The sequence below is a fragment of the Phyllobates terribilis genome, unplaced genomic scaffold (genome assembly GCF_046119375.1).
Source record: "Phyllobates terribilis strain yellow unplaced genomic scaffold, ASM4611937v1 Scaffold_2__4_contigs__length_985480577, whole genome shotgun sequence".
In the NCBI taxonomy this organism is placed as follows: domain Eukaryota; kingdom Metazoa; phylum Chordata; class Amphibia; order Anura; family Dendrobatidae; genus Phyllobates; species Phyllobates terribilis.
In genome coordinates this window covers 668065593-668086796 of record NW_027362762.1, presented here as the reverse complement: position 1 = coordinate 668086796, position 21204 = coordinate 668065593, and the positions used below count along the sequence as shown (strand labels likewise).

At 43.3% G+C, this 21204-nt stretch overlaps 1 protein-coding gene across 3 annotated transcripts in view; it reads right to left on the bottom strand.

Moving 5' to 3' along the window:
* Positions 1-21204, bottom strand: part of LAMB3 (laminin subunit beta 3) — a 95277-nt gene that overhangs the window by 833 nt on the left and 73240 nt on the right. For all 3 annotated transcript variants that reach the window (XM_073666856.1, XM_073666855.1, XM_073666857.1), the window contains 8 exons: positions 20854-21014; positions 20275-20480; positions 19234-19437; positions 17591-17735; positions 7579-7783; positions 5576-5717; positions 4773-4949; positions 1219-1372 (listed from right to left, as the gene is read on the bottom strand). In XM_073666856.1, coding sequence (XP_073522957.1) covers positions 1219-1372; positions 4773-4949; positions 5576-5717; positions 7579-7783; positions 17591-17735; positions 19234-19437; positions 20275-20480; positions 20854-21014 — 1394 coding nt within the window. The remainder of the gene's footprint in view (positions 1-1218; positions 1373-4772; positions 4950-5575; positions 5718-7578; positions 7784-17590; positions 17736-19233; positions 19438-20274; positions 20481-20853; positions 21015-21204) is intronic.

The window sequence follows — 21204 nt, the reverse complement described above, 5'->3', positions numbered from 1 at the left end:
ATAAAAAAGGCTCTTTGTGAGAAGAATATTGGTCAGTATTTGTTTTTTATCTATAAGTCAAATTTATACATTGACCTGGAGCAACAATTCCAGAATGAACAAATGTATTACCGTTAAGGTAAGTTCACACAGAGTTTTTGTATGCAGATTTTGGTTTAGAATCCGTGTGAATTACATATCAAAAACGGTCTGAAAAGCTAAGCTACTAAAAAACATGACCTATAGTTTTGAATGGGAAAACTGAATTGGAGTTCATAGGGCAGCTTTTTCTAAAACTGCTTTAGTAATTGGCATGTAACTTGTGTGAAAATCACTCATCCAAGAAACACTTACAGTGCTCGGATCGCAATACCCGGCCCTACTGGCTGGTCTCCTTACTTGAGTTAGCTCAGGTCAGAAGACCCACCATTAGGGCAGGGTATTGCCATCCAGGCATGGTTCGTGTCATACATGGGTGTGTGAATTCTGTCTTAATAAAGATGTTTCCAGCTGAATATTACCCAAAAACCACAGAAGGTAATAAAGAACGACTTAGCCCCGTTCAGATCCACAGCATGTGATGTGATGAATCCATTATACAATAGAGACCTGATCGAAAAGTCTTCTCGGTTGAGATCCAAAAGTTTTCTACATGCATTAGATATTTGGATTATTTTTAAATACTGTAGGCTTTTTCATCGGTCTTTACAAGTAAATCTACACATGTCCAGTGTGCTCTATTCATACAGATGTACTCTTACATTCAACCAAGTTCTGTTCACTACCTGCCGATCCCCATCACAAATGAATGGGATTCACCAGGATTCATTGACATCTATGCGACAATCATAGCTGTGGGCGTAGTTGTGGTAAGAACAAAATCCATAATGACAGTGTGAACGGTGGCCTGTTTATTGAACAACTTATGAATAGCAGTCTGCAGCAACTTCCATCACAGACTGGGGATCTTGACAATGAACAGAAGGCCTATGGCGATCTAACAGGGAACATATTGTAAGACTCGTAGATGCTTGTACAAAATGTGTGGGAAGCTTTCAGAGGAATAGAAAAACAGGAAGACGTCAGACTGTGCCATTCAGTATGATTGTCCCACAGTAAGCTGGTATTAACCCTCTGACAGACTGAAACCCTCCAGTAACATCAATTATTAATAGAACAAGCTACTGCGTAGGACGCACATTTTGACTAGCAGGCACAGGGCACACAATTTTCTCTTACCATTCATCCTTTTTAGCATTTTCTCTGATTCTCTAAAAAGCTGATCAGCCTCCATCTTGATATCTGTGACCTTCTGTCCCTGGGCACCAAGACTGGATGCTTGGCCTAAGCGGTTCTTTAACAAGGCATATTTTTCCTGTACAGCATCTAGACCCTAAATGATAGAAAGAACAGAAATAATAGTGATTAGAGATCTCTGTCATGTGGACTTTGCAGATATAGAAATGCTAAATTTTAAATAGTCAGGAAGTTTAGTTATACTGTATATATATAGCATATAAATATAGTGTATATAAATATATACAGTACATGCAAATATATATATATATACACTGCTCAAAAAAATAAAGGGAACACTCAAATAACACATCCTAGATCTGAATGAATGAAATATTCTCATTGAATACTTTGTTCTTTACAAAGCTGAATGTGCTGACAACAAAATCACACAAAAATCATCAATGGAAATCAAATTTATTAACCAATGGAGGCCTGGATTTGGAATCACCCCCAAAATTAAAGTGGAAAAACACACTACAGGCTGATCCAACATTGATGTAGTGTCCTTAAAACAAGTCAAAATGAGGCTCAGTATTGTGTGCGGCCTCCACGTGCCTGTATGACCTCCCTACAACGCCTGGGCATGCTCCTGATGAGGTTGTGGATGGTCTCCTGTGGGATCTCCTCCCAGACCTGGACTAAAGCATCCGCCAACTCCGGGACTGTCTGTGGTGCAACGTGACGTTGGTGGATGGAGTGAGACATGATGTCCCAGATGTGCTCAATCGGATTCAGGTCTGGGGAACGGGTGGGCCAGTCCATAGCTTCAATGCCTTCATCTTGCAGGAACTGCTGACACACTCCAGCCACATGAGGTCTGGCATTGTCCTGCATTAGGAGGAACCCAGGGCCAACCGCACCAGCATATGGTCTCACAAGGGGTCTGAGGATCTCATCTCGGTACCTAATGGCAGTCAGGCTACCTCTGGCGAGCACATGGTGGGCTGTGCGGCCCTCCAAAGAAATGCCACCTCACACCATTACTGACCCACTGCCAAACCGGTCATGCTGAAGGATGTTGCAGGCAGCAGATCGCTCTCCACGGCATCTCCAGACTCTGTCACGTCTGTCACATGTGCTCAGTGTGAACCTGCTTTCACCTGTGAAGAGCACAGGGCGCCAGTGACGACTTTGCCAATCCTGGTGTTCTGTGGCAAATGCCAAGAGTCCTGCACAGTGTTGGGCGGTGAGCACAACCCCCATCTGTGGACGTCGGGCCCTCATAACACCCTCATGGAGTCGGTTTCTAACCATTTGTGCAGACACATACACATTTGTGGCCTGCTGGAGGTCATTTTGCAGGGCTCTGGCAGTGCTCCTCCTGTTCCTCCTGGCACAAAGGCGGAGGTAGCGGTCCTGCTGCTGGGTTGTTGCCCTCCTACGGCCCCCTCCACGTCTTCTGGTGTAGTGGCCTGTCTCCTGGCAGCGCCTCCAGCCTCTGGACACTACGCTGACAGACACAGCAAACCTTCTTGCCACAGCTCGCATTGATGTGCCATCCTGGATGAGCTGCATTACCTGAGCAACGTCTGTGGGTTGTAGAGTCCGTCTCATGCTACCACGAGTGAGAAAGCACAACCAACATTCAAAAGTGACCAAAACATCAGCCAGAAAGCATTGGTACTGAGATGTGGTCTGTGGTCCTCACCTGCAGAACCACTCCTTTATTGAGGGTGTCTTGATAATTGCCAATAATCTCCATCTATTGTCTATTCCATTTGCACAACAGCATGTGAAATTGATTGTCAATCAGTGTTGCTTCCTAAGTGGACAGTTTGATTTCACAGAAGTTTGATTGTCTTGGAGTTATATTCTGTAGTTTAAGTGTTCCCTTTACTTTTTTGAGCAGTGTATATATACACAGAGAGAGAGAATTCTGTATTCAGAGTTCTGATTTTTTTACACCACCTGCTTTATTCAAATGAATTAGAAGGAGCCCATTTCTGCTAGTAATATCAGATACGTAAGATATTGAGCCCCATTTATAAAGAGTCTATAAAAAGACACCCTGTCTTTGTTGTCCATAGCAACCAGAGTTCATTTTTCTTACACCAGTTTTGGTAAAATGGAAGCTGTGCTGTGATTGGTGACATAGTTAGAAAGTATTCATCTAGGGCAAATCTAACAGCCTCAAGTATAACTCATAATGAGATTGCTTGTTATACCCCACAAGCAGCAGACTACTCTGTATGAAGAAAATCCAGGCTTACTTAAAGGGGATGTCCAGCCTTAGGGTACAAGTCTGCAGTCACTCTTGGGAATCCTCACACTGTGCGCGCTGCGCGCTGTGAGATTTCTATGGGAGTGGGTGGTCATGTGACCATAAGTGTGCAATTTGTATACTTCTAGCCACATTCCGACCACACGTTTAGTCAGCAGGTGACATTGCTCCAGTGCGGCTGGCAGGCGGTGTGACTATATCCCCATTCACCCATTTATAAGGGCAAGGCTCTCATTAAATTTATTGAAGGAATTTTATTATCGACTGAATATGTTTAGAAAATAGAGAATACTGGTAGAAAAAAAGTTACAAATTTTGTTACTATCTTGCTGTGCCTAAAATATTCGACTCTTTTACACCGCTCTCTGCACTTTTTTTTTTTACTTTTATTAAGAAAAGGGGGCAGGGTTTATCCGAATATAAGAATGTATATGGCCTCCCATAGCCTGATAAGTTTAGGATAATTGACACTAGCGACTACATCGCATGAACACGTCTTCTAATAAATGTCTCCAGTGTGCTAAGAGCAATGTGGTTTTAGTAAAGTTTCCACACTTTTGTGCCTATAACTAATGTTACAATGTTGACAGATTCCTTTTTAGCAGATCATTATGGCAGCCCCCTATTCTGCCTTCCCTGCAGCAGCTGAATAAGATAATGGGGGTTCTTTGAAGTCACCATTAGGAGGAGCTTCAGGACTGTCTGCATACTGGTTATTACATGTCTATTTATGAAGGAATACAGTAAACTCTATAGCCCCCTCTAATGGTAGGTGTAGGTAACCAGAATTTTGTTTATGTAGGGGATTTAGGTCCCTATATTAGAAATTCAAACCCCAATCATGATATAGATATTTTAAGCAATAAATCAGTGCAGACCTCGAGCAGGGGTGGACATTCTCTATTATTGTCCATAAACGGGTTGTCCCATGAACAACACATAACTATCCATAGGATAGGTGATAAATGTATGATCACTGGGGGTCTGACCACCACCAATGATGAGAACGGAAAACCCAAAATTCCTTGTGTGAATGGAGCTGTAGTGAGCATGTGCGAACACTCCTCTATTCACTGACAATACGGGTGGTGGTAGTACATGCTCACTATCACTACATTCCTAACGGGGCTTTGGGCCTCCTTTTCTCAAAATCACTGTAGGTCTAAGCAGCTGCCCCCACCAATCATATATTTGTCATTATCCTGTATATAGATGATAATGTTCCTTATGGGACAAGCCCTTTTAGTGAATTCACTAATCAGTACTACTTTACCTGTTGTGCATCCATGGCTTTCCTTTGGGCTCCCTGAGCTGCTTGGTTGGCCTGACCAGCCTGCTGTAGATTCTGCGCAGTTTTCTCACGCAAATTCCCAACTCGCTGTGTAAAGACCTGAAGCTGATCACGTACATCTGACAGCCCCCTTTCTACAGGGCCCAGAACTTGTTCAATCTGTAATGATAATTTATTCTGGTTAGTTTTAAAAAATAGAAGAAAAAAAACAATTTTGCCATATTATTTAAAGAGACCCTGTCATGAGATCTAAATTATCAGTTTTTTGCTCTTATTTATTACTGCTGCTCCCTTGAGGATTCCGTATTTTATTTAAATCCGCCATACAGTTCCAGATATATGGGCCTTTTTATTTAGTGATGTTCTTTATGGTCTTTACCAAGTGGGTGTGGCTCACAGGATCCTCTGGGGCGGGTCTATAGGCTGCTCTGCATTAATACCCTGCGAGCCACTCCTCCTTGGTAAACACCATAAAATCTCTGGAACCATATAGTGGATTAAAAAAAATACACAAAGGGAACAAGGGCAATAAAATAAGAGCAACCACTGGCCACTTTAGATCTGGTGGTATTCTTCTCGTACACATGCGAACATTATTATTTATAATCATAGTACAAAACCCCCCCTCATAATAACGACAGTACCTCCTAATACATCTGGAGAATTTGTTTAGCTATAATCGGTTTATAAAGATACCTTCTAATTATTGCACAGCCATTCTTCTCAGTCACTAAAGGGGCACATTATGTTTTGTAATAATGTAGATAATCCGTATTGTGCCTCACCTCTTGCAATCGATCCTGAATTTGCAGCAACGATGTGCTAGATCCACGGATTTTGTCTTCAGCTTCCTGGAGAATTTTCCTTGCTTGTCTAATGTCGCCTACAACACCATCCACACTTTCTTCAACATTGACTGCTCGGTTCCTAACATTTAAGAACATAAAGAAGACTATAAGGACCGTACATTGATTTTCACAATACTAGTAAAAGGACTGGATCAGCCCTCTACCCTGATTCTGTAGCTCTCATCAGATAAGGCCACAAGTCATGAAGATCTCACTGCCTTTGTGTCTACCATGATTCAGCCTCTTGTCACCTAAACCTGGCCCTACACAATAGATAAATCTTAAGGCCCCGTCACACTTAGCGATGCTGCAACGATCCCGACAACTATACGACCTGTCAGGGATCGTTGCTGCGTCGCTATGTGGTCGCTGGTGAGATGTCAAACAGGCAGGCTCACCAACGATCAGGGGAGCAGCGACATCGTGGAAAGAATCTTTCCACGATGTCCTGCTCCTGGTTACCAGCCTGCTGAAGCAGGATCAGGCTGGTAACAATGGTAACCATCGGGTTACTAGGGGCACACGCGCACCTAGTAACCCGTTGTTTATCATGGTTACCACTCTGCTACGGTGAGCGGGAGGTTACCGCTCACTTTAGCAGGCTCGTAACCATGATAAACAATGGGTTACTAGGTGCGCGTGTGCCCCTAGTAACCCGATGTTTATCATGGTTACCAGCCTGATCGCTGCTCCCGCTGGTCACACACAGCAATGTGTGCTGACCAGCGGGAGGGCAACGACCAAAAAATGGTCCAGGACACTTTGCAGCGATCAGCGACCTCACAGCAGGGGCCTGATCACTGCAAAGTGTCACACATAGCGACATCGCTGGTGAGGTCGCTGTTGCGTCACCAAAACCGTGACACAGCAGCGATCTCGCTAGCGATCTCGCTATGTGAGACGGGGGCTTTATTGGGATCTGCCTTGCAAATGTACCGGAGCAGCTTGGGTTTCCAATGCTTTCCATCCAGGAGAAGGATTGTGCATGTTAAAGGGATTCTGTCAGCACAGGATGACTGTTCAAACCAAGTCCAGGCGCTCGGTGCTTCATGGCGCGGCCAATCTTTTAAGTACACCTTCCCACCTGCTTGTCTTTCATCTATACCCACCCTTCTCTGGCCCTATGAAGCCACAGCTGCCAATCAAAGAAGAGGGGAGATGGAGATGCAGGGACAACAAGCAGATGGGAAGGTTTATATAAATGATTGGCCCCGCTGTTAAGCACCGAGCGGTGAGACTTGGTTTGAACAGTCATCCTGTGATGACAGAGTCCCTTTAAATGTCAACAGTGTTTATTTGCCAATGTATGTGTGAGACCATCTTCAATGGGTGTTCCCACCATTAAAGGGAGCATGTCATCTGATGGATGCTGCCCAAACCTCACCATTGCAGCCAGACGTTTTTTTCTCTGAATTTCTCCAGAGTTTCAGAGACAGTATAGCTAGAATATCTGGCTTGGGACTATAGCCAAAGACAAGACTAGTCTGGCACTGCCCCCAGCCGGCTCTTCCCAGCGCTGTTCTAGCACTCTAGATGATTGACGGGGAGAGACCTGTTAATCACCTGAAGCACAGCGGGGAGAAGCTGGAAGGAAAATGTCAGAAAAAACATACCTGGCTGCAATGGTGCCTGAAGTATAGGCAGCTTGAGTCAGATGACAGGTTCCAATTAAAAGTGATGACATTTCACTTAGGACCCCACAGATACCCTGAATAAAGTGGCCACAGCTCCTATGTTCTTCCATAGTCTTACCCTCATACAATGGCATCTATTCACCTTATAGCTGTACATCATGTGTAGCACCCTTGTGCATTAGTTACCAGGATTTCCAGTACTAATAATTTACTATTTGGCAATGGGGAAGTTTTAGCTTGTTGGGTATTTGTTTTGTTCTTGATTGGCATAATTCTATGTCACTGGCACCATATTTCTGGACATACCTGGCTTCTTCAGCCTCACTTTGCAGTTTCTTGGCTTTGGCAATATCCTCTTTAGTCGTTGACAAGACCGCGTCAACATTAGGTAACTTTCCCGCTATGTTACGGATCTCACTTATTTTTCTCTGAAGTGAGGAAGGATCGGGCAGCTTGAGAGACAATACATACTCGCTGATCTCTTGGATGGTGGCTGGATCTGTGGACGGCTCTGACAACAGACAAATGAGAAATGACCGGCGTGTTCTTCTCCATTGATGCAGCACAATTACAATTACTTCTCAATAACAGATACATTAAGGCCTTAATTACCAATTGTTCCACTTTGTAATATTGTTTCATTATTTCAAAGTGACTTTAAATTAAGGACTCGAAGAGCTGTCTATACAAGGGTAGAAGAATGTAATGCAATGGCCATGTTTTTCAGTAATGCCTTAGATCTCCCTGCTGTGTTTTCTATTACCCTATAGCCCCTTTTGTAATTTCCATAAGAGGCAGATACGTTACAACCCTCTTGGTCAAGGTCTATTTTATTGATTTAAAGAGGACCTGTTTTTGCTCTTATATTATTCCCGATGCTCCCCTCATTATTCCTTTAAAAAAAAAAAAAAATGATCTGCCATACAATTTTTCTAACATGAGCCTTTTTATTTACTGTTATTTTTTTATATTATTTACCAAGGGGGTGTGGTTCATGGATTATTTGGGGGTGTTTCTTTAGGCTGCTCTGCATTACCCTGTGACCATGCCCACCTTGTATAAATCATAAAAATTAGCACCAACTAAAAAGACCCATATCTCTACAACTGTATGCAAATTTATATAAAAAAATGGAATACTCAGGGGAGCAGAGGGGATAAAATATAAGCAAAAATTGCCCACTTTTGACATGGTGACACAACCATACATATGAGCCTAAGCTCACTGAACTGCACATTGCATAGTAGAATACACTTACCCACATGTGGAGCCAGCATAGCCTCTGCGACATAGCAAAAAACACTAGCCCACATATAGAGACAGCATAGCCTCAGAGACATAGCAAAAAAACCACTAGCCCACATATAGAGACAGCATAGCCTCTGAGACATAGCAAAAAACACTAGCCCACATATAGACAGCATAGCCTCTGAGACATAGCAAAAAACACTAGCCCACATATAGAGACAGCATAGCCTCTGAGACATAGCAAAAAACACTAGCCTACATATAGACAGCATAGCCTCTGCGACATAGCAAAAAAAAAAACACTAGCCCACATATAGACAGCATAGCCTCTGCGACATAGCAAAAAAAAAAAACACTAGCCCACATATAGACAGCATAGCCTCTGCGACATAGCAAAAAAAAAAAACACTAGCCCACATATAGACAGCATAGCCTCTGAGACATAGCAAAAAACACTAGCCCACATATAGAGACAGCATAGCCTCTGAGACATAGCAAAAAACACTAGCCCACATATAGAGACAGCATAGCCTCTGCGACATAGCAAAAAACACTAGCCCACATATAGAGACAGCATAGCCTCAGAGACATAGCAAAAAAACCACTAGCCCACATATAGAGACAGCATAGCCTCTGAGACATAGCAAAAAACACTAGCCCACATATAGACAGCATAGCCTCTGAGACATAGCAAAAAACACTAGCCCACATATAGAGACAGCATAGCCTCTGAGACATAGCAAAAAACACTAGCCTACATATAGACAGCATAGCCTCTGCGACATAGCAAAAAAAAAAACACTAGCCCACATATAGACAGCATAGCCTCTGCGACATAGCAAAAAAAAAAAACACTAGCCCACATATAGACAGCATAGCCTCTGCGACATAGCAAAAAAAAACCACTAGCCCACATATAGAGACAGCATAGCCTCTGCGACATAGCAAAAAAAACCACTAGCCCACATATAGACAGCATAGCCTCTGCGACATAGCAAAAAAAAAACACTAGCCCACATATAGAGACAGCATAGCCTCTGAGACATAGCTAAAAACAGTAGCCCACATATAGAGACAGCATAGCCTCTGAGACATAGCAAAAAACACTAGCCCACATATAGACAGCATAGCCTCTGAGACATAGCAAAAAACACTAGCCCACATATAGACAGCATAGCCTCTGAGACATAGCAAAAAACACTAGCCCACATATAGAGACAGCATAGCCTCTGAGACATAGCAAAAAACACTAGCCCACATATAGAGACAGCATAGCCTCTGCGACATAGCAAAAAAAAACACTAGCCCACATATAGAGACAGCATAGCCTCTGAGACATAGCAAAAAACACTAGCCTACATATAGACAGCATAGCCTCTGAGACATAGCAAAAAGCACTAGCCCACATATAGAGACAGCATAGCCTCTGCGACATAGCAAAAAACACTAGCCTACATATAGACAGCATAGCCTCTGCGACATAGCAAAAAAAAAAAATAGTCCACATATAGACAGCATAGCCTCTGCGACATAGCAAAAAAAAACACTAGCCCACATATAGAGACAGCATAGCCTCTGCGACATAGCAAAAAACACTAGCCCACATATAGAGACAGCATAGCCTCTGAGACATAGCAAAAACACTAGCCCACATATAGAGACAGCATAGCCTCTGAGACATAGCAAAAACACTAGCCCACATATAGAGACAGCATAGCCTCTGAGACATAGCAAAAAACAGTAGCCCACATATAGACAGCATAGCCTCTGAGACATAGCAAAAAACACTAGCCCACATATAGACAGCATAGCCTCTGCGACATAGCAAAAAAAAACAGTAGCCCACATATAGAGACAGCATAGCCTCTGAGACATAGCAAAAAACACTAGCCCACATATAGAGACAGCATAGCCTCTGAGACATAGCAAAAACACTAGCCCACATATAGAGACAGCATAGCCTCTGAGACATAGCAAAAAACACTAGCCCACATATAGACAGCATAGCCTCTGAGACATGGCAAAAAAAAAAACACTAGCCCACATATAGACAGCATAGCCTCTGCGACATAGCAAAAAACACTAGCCTACATATAGACAGCATAGCCTCTGCGACATAGCAAAAAAAAAAACACTAGCCCACATATAGACAGCATAGCCTCTGCGACATAGCAAAAAAAAAAAACACTAGCCCACATATAGACAGCATAGCCTCTGCGACATAGCAAAAAAAAACCACTAGCCCACATATAGAGACAGCATAGCCTCTGCGACATAGCAAAAAAAACCACTAGCCCACATATAGACAGCATAGCCTCTGCGACATAGCAAAAAAAAAACACTAGCCCACATATAGAGACAGCATAGCCTCTGAGACATAGCTAAAAACAGTAGCCCACATATAGAGACAGCACAGCCTCTGAGACATAGCAAAAAACACTAGCCCACATATAGAGACAGCATAGCCTCTGAGACATAGCAAAAAACACTAGCCCACATATAGACAGCATAGCCTCTGAGACATAGCAAAAAACACTAGCCCACATATAGACAGCATAGCCTCTGAGACATAGCAAAAAACACTAGCCCACATATAGAGACAGCATAGCCTCTGAGACATAGCAAAAAACACTAGCCCACATATAGAGACAGCATAGCCTCTGCGACATAGCAAAAAAAAACACTAGCCCACATATAGAGACAGCATAGCCTCTGAGACATAGCAAAAAACACTAGCCTACATATAGACAGCATAGCCTCTGAGACATAGCAAAAAGCACTAGCCCACATATAGAGACAGCATAGCCTCTGCGACATAGCAAAAAACACTAGCCTACATATAGACAGCATAGCCTCTGCGACATAGCAAAAAAAAAAAATAGTCCACATATAGACAGCATAGCCTCTGCGACATAGCAAAAAAAAACACTAGCCCACATATAGAGACAGCATAGCCTCTGCGACATAGCAAAAAACACTAGCCCACATATAGAGACAGCATAGCCTCTGAGACATAGCAAAAACACTAGCCCACATATAGAGACAGCATAGCCTCTGAGACATAGCAAAAACACTAGCCCACATATAGAGACAGCATAGCCTCTGAGACATAGCAAAAAACAGTAGCCCACATATAGACAGCATAGCCTCTGAGACATAGCAAAAAACACTAGCCCACATATAGACAGCATAGCCTCTGCAACATAGCAAAAAAAAACAGTAGCCCACATATAGAGACAGCATAGCCTCTGAGACATAGCAAAAAACACTAGCCCACATATAGAGACAGCATAGCCTCTGAGACATAGCAAAAACACTAGCCCACATATAGAGACAGCATAGCCTCTGAGACATAGCAAAAAACACTAGCCCACATATAGACAGCATAGCCTCTGAGACATGGCAAAAAAAAAAACTAGCCCACATATATAGACAGCATAGCCTCTGCGACATAGCAAAAAACACTAGCCCACATATAGAGACAGCATAGCCTCTGAGACATAGCAAAAAAAAAACACTAGCCTACAAAAAAAGACAGCATAGCCTCTGAGACACAGCAAAAAAACCACTAGCCCACATATAGAGACAGCATAGCCTCTGAGACATAGCAAAAAACACTAGCCCACATATAGAGACAGCATAGCCTCTGAGACATAGCAAAAACACTAGCCCACATATAGAGACAGCATAGCCTCTGAGACATAGCAAAAAACACTAGCCCACGTATAGACAGCATAGCCTCTGAGACATGGCAAAAAAAAAAACACTAGCCCACATATAGACAGCATAGCCTCTGCGACATAGCAAAAAACACTAGCCTACATATAGACAGCATAGCCTCTGCGACATAGCAAAAAAAAAAACACTAGCCCACATATAGACAGCATAGCCTCTGCGACATAGCAAAAAAAAAAAACACTAGCCCACATATAGACAGCATAGCCTCTGCGACATAGCAAAAAAAAACCACTAGCCCACATATAGAGACAGCATAGCCTCTGCGACATAGCAAAAAAAACCACTAGCCCACATATAGACAGCATAGCCTCTGCGACATAGCAAAAAAAAAACACTAGCCCACATATAGAGACAGCATAGCCTCTGAGACATAGCTAAAAACAGTAGCCCACATATAGAGACAGCACAGCCTCTGAGACATAGCAAAAAACACTAGCCCACATATAGAGACAGCATAGCCTCTGAGACATAGCAAAAAACACTAGCCCACATATAGACAGCATAGCCTCTGAGACATAGCAAAAAACACTAGCCCACATATAGACAGCATAGCCTCTGAGACATAGCAAAAAACACTAGCCCACATATAGAGACAGCATAGCCTCTGAGACATAGCAAAAAACACTAGCCCACATATAGAGACAGCATAGCCTCTGCGACATAGCAAAAAAAAACACTAGCCCACATATAGAGACAGCATAGCCTCTGAGACATAGCAAAAAACACTAGCCTACATATAGACAGCATAGCCTCTGAGACATAGCAAAAAGCACTAGCCCACATATAGAGACAGCATAGCCTCTGCGACATAGCAAAAAACACTAGCCTACATATAGACAGCATAGCCTCTGCGACATAGCAAAAAAAAAAAATAGTCCACATATAGACAGCATAGCCTCTGCGACATAGCAAAAAAAAACACTAGCCCACATATAGAGACAGCATAGCCTCTGCGACATAGCAAAAAACACTAGCCCACATATAGAGACAGCATAGCCTCTGAGACATAGCAAAAACACTAGCCCACATATAGAGACAGCATAGCCTCTGAGACATAGCAAAAACACTAGCCCACATATAGAGACAGCATAGCCTCTGAGACATAGCAAAAAACACTAGCCCACATATAGACAGCATAGCCTCTGCGACATAGCAAAAAAAAACAGTAGCCCACATATAGAGACAGCATAGCCTCTGAGACATAGCAAAAAACACTAGCCCACATATAGAGACAGCATAGCCTCTGAGACATAGCAAAAACACTAGCCCACATATAGAGACAGCATAGCCTCTGAGACATAGCAAAAAACACTAGCCCACATATAGACAGCATAGCCTCTGAGACATGGCAAAAAAAAAAACTAGCCCACATATATAGACAGCATAGCCTCTGCGACATAGCAAAAAACACTAGCCCACATATAGAGACAGCATAGCCTCTGAGACATAGCAAAAAAAAAACACTAGCCTACAAAAAAAGACAGCATAGCCTCTGAGACACAGCAAAAAAACCACTAGCCCACATATAGAGACAGCATAGCCTCTGAGACATAGCAGACAATACTGCACAGCTAGAGCTGTGATCAGTCATAATTTCTGAAAATCCAACTACAGGACGAACAGCAGAATATGTAACCATGGAATTGTGCAGTATAGACATCTTTGTTCCATAAGGACAAGGCGTGGCCTGATAAATTAGTTGTGGGACTGCAGTGTGAATTCTGGCATATAAAACTTTGAAAAGTCGCAAAATTTTGATGCAACTCAATCCTCTAAAATTTAGCAACTTTTGGCATTCGTACGACATTTTTGCACGGCTCTGACAAAGTGGGCGGAAATGGAGTGGAATGGGGGCGTGGTAACCACCGCTCATCAAGCTCATGATGGGCAGCAGAGTTTACTATGCTACAAATCGTACTCCAGCAGGGACTGGAGTAAGATTTATGGTGAGGAGCACACCACTCATCAGACCGTATGCCTCTTAATGAATAAGGAGCCTAGTTCATCACCCCACCCCCTAATCAAAACTGGAGTGAAGATTGCTGGGCTTGATGAATCTGGGCCAATGTGTCTAATTCATTATTGCATTTGTGATGTTTTTTTCTCTAGTGTTTAGAGTTTTGTGCCTTTTTTTTTGTTTGCACCAAACTCATCTTTCCTTTTGCACCTTTTTTAAAGTCACTTTTTTATGTCTTCACCAGGTTTTTTGTTTAGCTTGGCACCAGGGATGGAGATTACAGCTACCAGATGTTTTCGCATGATTCATCATTTGCAATTTTTTGAAAAATCACAACATTTGGCCCAAGTATACTCCATTTTTGGGATGATTTTATGTACGCCTGAACCTTTGGCGCAGGTTTTTAATCATTTTAGCAGAGCATGCGGTTTTGCAGTTAAAGGTGGCCAAACCTTTTTTAAAAATTAAAAACAGAAATAAAGACCTTTTTTTTTTTGAACAAAATGCGCAAACCACATTCGCCATTTTGATTAATGGGGCACAATAAAACATCAGCAAATACCACAAGACAAAAAAAAAAGGTGACCAAAAAATCACAAATGATGAATTGGACCCCATGTTTTCAATAAAGCAGTTTGTAATAATGTACAGTCACTTCATTACATTTAAAGAAATTTGTCACGAGATTTTTCCTACCTGAGAGCAGCATGATGTAGAGCAGGGGTCTCAAACACGTGGCCCGCATGCGGCCCCTCCGGCTGCTTCTTGCGGCCCGCAGGCACAGACCCCGTAACGATCGCGGCTCTCTCCAGCCGCCGCCGACATCAGCGCTGTAGCGCAGTGTATTGCCGCGCAGAGACCGGCTCTCTGCACAGCAATACCAGTGTCAGCCACCGGCCTATCAGAGGCCAGCAGCTGACCTCTGCGCATGGCAGTGACGTCATACGCCGCTGCGCTGGGACGCAGAGGTCAGCTGCTGGCCTCTGATAGGCTGGCGGCTGACACTGGTATTGCTGTGCAGAGAGCCGGTCTCTGCGCGGCAATACACTGGACTACAGCGCTGATGTCGGCGGCTGCTGGAGAGAGCCGTGATCATTACGGGGTCTGTGCCTGCGGGCCACAGGTGCATAAAGGACGCCGAGGGAACGGAGGACAGGTGAGAATCTTTTTTTTTTTTCTCTGTCATGTGAAATACAGCACAGGGGGGCACTGTGCGCAGTATGGGGGGGACGGGGACCCTGACCGCCGTATGGGGGGGACGGGGACCCTGACCGCCGTATGGGGGGATGGGGACCCTGACTGCCGTATGGGAGGGACGGGGACCCTGACCGCAGTATGGGGGGACGGGGACCCTGACCGCCGTATGGGGGGGACGGGGACCCTGACCACAGTATGGGGGGACGGGGACCCTGACTGCCGTATGGGGGGGACGGGGACCCTGACCGCAGTATGGGGGGACGGGGACCCTGACCGCAATATGGGGGGACGGGGACCCTGACTGCAGTATGGGGGGAACCTGGATGGGGGACATGTCTGCAAGATAAGGACCAGGATGGGGGACCATGGCTGTAATATGGGGGACCTGGATGGGGGACCATGTCTGCAATATGGGGGACCTGGATGGGAGACCATGTCTGCAGTATAGGGGACCTGGATGGGGGACCATGTCTGCAGTATGGGGGACTATGTCTGCAGGATGGGAGACCATGTCTGCAGGATGGGAGACCATGTCTGCAGTATGGGGGACCTGGATGGGAGACCATGTCTACAGCATGGGGGACCTGGATGGGAGACCATGTCTGCAGTATGGGGGACCTGGATGGGAGACCATGTCTGCAGTATGGGGGACCTGGATGGGAGACCATGTCTGCAGTATGGGGGACCTGGATGGGAGACCATGTCTGCTATATGGGGGACCTGGATGGGAGACCATGTCTGCAGTATGGGGGACCTGGATGGGAGACCATGTCTGCAGTATGGAGGACCTGGATGGGAGACCATGTCTGCAGTATGGGGGACCTGGATGGGAGACCATGTCTGCAGTATGGGGGACCTGGAGGGGAGACCATGTCTGCAAGATGAGGACCAGTTCAAAAGGTGTATAGAAAATAAAATGGTATCACTAAAAATGTCACTTTGTCATGCAAATAATGCGGCCCCCCAAATTAAATGTTTTTCCGTGTGCGGCCCATATGCCCAGCTGAGTTTGAGACCCCTGATGTAGAGATACAGACCCTGATTCCAGCGATGTCACTTACTGGGATGCTTCCTGTAGTTTTGATAGAATCAAAGTTTTATCATAAGGAAAATATCACAAGAGTATTAATAAACCTTCTACCATGTAGTCCTCCATATTCATGAGCTCTGTATAACCCCATCCCCACCACTGTTTGCCAGTTTTCTACCTATGAACAGTGTACATAGAAAGCTGCCAATCAGTGGTGTACAGGGCTCAATATTCAGAGAACTGCTAGATCTGCAGCAGATAAACAGTTTTTAATCAAAACAGCAGCACCCAGTAAAGTAAGTGATACTTCGCTGGAATCAGAGTCTCTGCCTCTACATCATTCTGCTCTCAGATTACATAGCAAAAACCTGGTGATAGATTCCCTTTAAGAAAAATAAAGAATTGTAGCAATATTAGTGAATTTAGTCATCATTATCTGGTAATGAATTAAAGCAGAGAAGGATGTGGGTGGTGAAAATCCACATCTAGTATCTATTCAAACTCAATAGCAAAAGGTTAGCAGGATTTTGTTAAAAACAAGATATTTTCAAAAACCCACAGTCATCTCTAGGTTACGTGCTTTATATTAGCCGGAAAGAGCAAAGATCTGACAACTCACATACTCAGTCATTCATTTTCACCCTGCACAGTTCAATGCATTCTTATCACTCCAAAGGAATAAGCGTGCTTGTCTGCTACTGGGGAGGTATGATCTAGTTCTGGAAAGTAATCCCATAGAGGCTGCGCGGTTATTAATATGATAAGCTGACATTGTGAAGAGTCAGCAGCTTGGCTTATTGCTCAGACATGTAGTCAGATTAAGTAGTCTGCCCAGGTAGCACCTGAATGTGCCGCACGTGTCCGAGCTCTGCACTCTAGATGTACTCTGTATTCTGTACACATGCACGACTTACTATGTTCTTCAATGGGAAAATACTCAATATTAGGCCACACTGACACTATCAGTATTTGGTCAGTATTTCACATCAGTATTTGTAAGCCAAATCCAGAAGTGGTGATGTGTTTCTATTATACTTTTCCTCTGATTGTTCCTCTCCTGGTTTTGGCTTATAAATACTGATGTAAAATACTGACCAAATACTGAACGTGTGAACGTGGCCTACTAACGGGATACAAATAATACTTACCGGTCAAGAAGTCTCTGATCTGCTGTATAAACTGTCTGGTGCTTCCGATATCTTGTTCCATGCGGGTCCTCGTCCGGGTCACTTGTTCGGACAGCTGTTGGGCACTATCCTTGATTTGGTTGGATGTTTTTTCAGCTTCTTGTATCTATGAAGCAGACATTGCGGAACTCAAGTGAGTTTTCTTTTATTAGTATCCGTGTCCTCAAGTGGATGGTGCACTTTGGACAATCCCTTTTTTGTTAGAAGGCACAAAAATAGTTTTATCGCAGATTGTCTTGATGCTAGATTCCATATTACTTAGTTTTAGTTTGCCAATTGTTTTTTTCCCTAATAATAACCTTACAGAAGTTGTCCGGTCTTTTGCAAAATGTTTGCAGTCACTCTATGTTAGGCCGGTTTCATGAGTCTGGATATTTCCGGTACTGGAAAAACCAGTGCCAGAGATATCCGTGTCCGTGTGTCCGTGTGCACCAGTGTGGCAACCGTGTGCCGCATCACGATCACACATACCGGCGCTTGGGAACCAGCGGTACAGTTAGCCCAAGCGCCAGGTGCTGAATGCTGCCTTCATCATTGTCCCCTGCTTGCACTGTGTCATCAGTGTGGGACGTTTTGCGACCTGTGCAGCAGGTAAAAAACGGACATGTCAGCGTGTTTTGCCCACGGACACACTGTCTTCGTGTGTATGTGTCTCCGGTATGTGTGAAAACTGTCACCACATGTACTGGAGACACTGACTTCTGAAAGAGCCGTTACTTCAGACTTCTGAATCCTCACAGCACAGGCACCGCACACTGTCAGGATTCTCCGGTGTTGGCGTCGGTGTCGAGACCGAGTGCATGTGACCTCAAATGTGCAACTTGCATGCATATGGACACATTCTGACTACAATGCAGACATAGACTAGAATTGAGCTAGGCTGCACATATCTACTCAGAATGTGTCCAGAAATATGCAAATCGTATATTTGCAGTCACGTGATCACCCACTCTTGACGCCAACACTGGAGAATCCTGATAGCGTGTGGTGCGCGTGCTGTGAGGATTCAGAAGTCTGCAGTAACATAGAGTGACTGCAGACTTTTAGCAAAAGACTGGACAACCCCTTCAAAAAGAATTATCTATACGGGAGTAGATATTTATGTCATGAATATTTGTTCCAAAGGAAAGTATTTCATGCATGTGGCTCTAACTATTGGTAGATGAACAGAACATACCTAAACATACCTATATATTGACACTTGAACCTTTTTTGGGGGATGGCTTTAGGAAAGCTAAGTCAATCCTAGGGTGCTAATGTTAATAATGAGTTCATATAAGGATGCTGATTACCATAATTGGGGAGTATTATTAACATAGTGGGGGTTGGGAAGAGCAGAAGAATGACATATGAGTGATTATCATCTCTATCAATAAATCATCATCATGATTCATTGGAATACCATAAAACCATAAGGGCGAGACCAGATGGTATAGTTGAGCGCACGAGGCCAACCCTGCTCACAAGAGGAAGATAATGGCCATATAACATACTGGCAAAGTTGTGCTACTATTCAGATCTACATGTTGACGTGGGTTGGCCACATGCATTTAGTCACACAGTTTGGTCTCAACGTCACAAAATGAGTATACAGTCCGGCTTACCATCTGAGTGTTTTTCAGCATTTGGCTATTCATGTCTTGGAGTTCATTGGCAGTTTTCTCAGCGTTCCTTAGCGCATTCATGGACAAAGGAAACGCTCCTCTGCAATTGGATCCCACCTTGCACAAGGTAACATTACTCCTGTGACACAACATGCCAGGGCAGCTCTCTGGTGTGCAGGATTCTGTTCTTACACCTTCGCAGATCTGTAAAAAGTTTTGAAATCAGCCAGTTTTCTCTAACTATTCCATCTCAGATAACATTTTCTATACCGTAACATGACATACTGGGTGGGCTTATCGAAAGTAAGTGACAATAGTAATAGTAATATTGAGGCTGGGTAAGCTCTTGTAAGGGTGCTATGAAGAATGATATAAAATTCATATGTAAATCTGCAGACAAAACACTGAGGGTGAGTCTATACACGAGTCTATAAAAAAATCGTTCAATTTTCATCTAGAAAAAATGGACGATTTTACATCGGTATGACATCTGTTTTTATACATCAGCAGTTATTAAAATTTACAAGACCAGATGCAGTTTTTTATATTAAAGAATTGCAATGTATCTGTAAAAAATGGATGCTAAACGGATGATCTACATAGAATAAAAAAATATCTACATTGAATAGGTGAGTCTCATCCAAAATGCAGAGAAAACTATGCTGCAATTTTGTTCATACAGACATTCGGTCTATGTAAAAAAAACGTCCATCTGAACAGCCCTATTGAATAAGATTGGTCCGAGTGTGATCGGACCGAAAATACAGTGGTGTGAACGTAGCCACCATGAGATATCTAGATTTTCTTTTATCCTAATGGTCAAATAAGTCCTAAAATCTGGCTATACATGACCAAAATCAGATAATCTTCTAAATCACAAATTAATAGTGTTTATATCTTGATCTTGCAGCTTTTGCAGCTCTTGCAGCTTTTATCTGATAATATAGAAGTAACCATAACAGATTTGTGTAGGTAGAATTAGCAATAATTAATAAACTGTACCATGTGATATACTGGAATAAGAGTCACATGTGGAATTACCCTGTTAATGGTTGGAGTCAGATTTGGGTAGGTCAGTTCATCTTTCAGAATCTCAAGGTCCATTACTGATTCTTTTGTCTTCCCTTCAAGGCCGTTAACCCCTCTTCTGCTTTCCCTTGATTGGGATACAGTTGACTGAGCCAATGCCACCCTCTCGGCTGCCTCTAGTGATGACTGGTAGGCGGCATTAATGCTACTGAATAAACCTAAAAATATAATGCAAACATTTCAAGTGCACATTGTGATAGAAGGTGTTTTTTTCCAGAAATGAGTAGAACTAAAGATATGTTTACATGGACATATTTTCTAATGCAGATTAAAATCCGTATCAAAATCTCCATGTTTTATATGCAGAGTAATCATGGATTTTGCTTAGATTTGCCTTGGATTCCACTATATGCAAAGTGTAAGATCCATGGTGAAAGATCAATATTCCTTGCTGATTTTATTTCTGCAGCTTGTGGGTAACATTTGGTAAAATCGCAGCTACTTTGCTGCTAAAGTAGATGGGAATTCTACAGGGCATCTGCCAAGTGTGAACAAACCCTAAAGGAGATCATACCAAGGGCAAAAGCCTACCTAAGGCATTTGTAGAGATGCTGTTCCCCTGTTGGGTGACTTTCCTCTGATAAAGCTCATTAACAGTGTTAAAATCAGTCCTCAAGGAATTTATGTCAGCTGAAAGGGAACCAAAGCCGTCCACCAAGTGCTGGTCCGGATTTAGTTGGCCCATGTCTCCCCTGTAAAATTCAAGAAGAAATTTTTGAGAAAATGTTTCAAATGACAATTATTCTTTAAATATGAAAAACGTTAAGTCTTTGACCAACAATCAATATTTATCGTCCAGCCCGACCATTCAGAACTCCACAGATCTCGACAACAAGGTGAGAAAAGTCCTGTGTGAATGGAGCAGTAATGCTCTCCACTCAT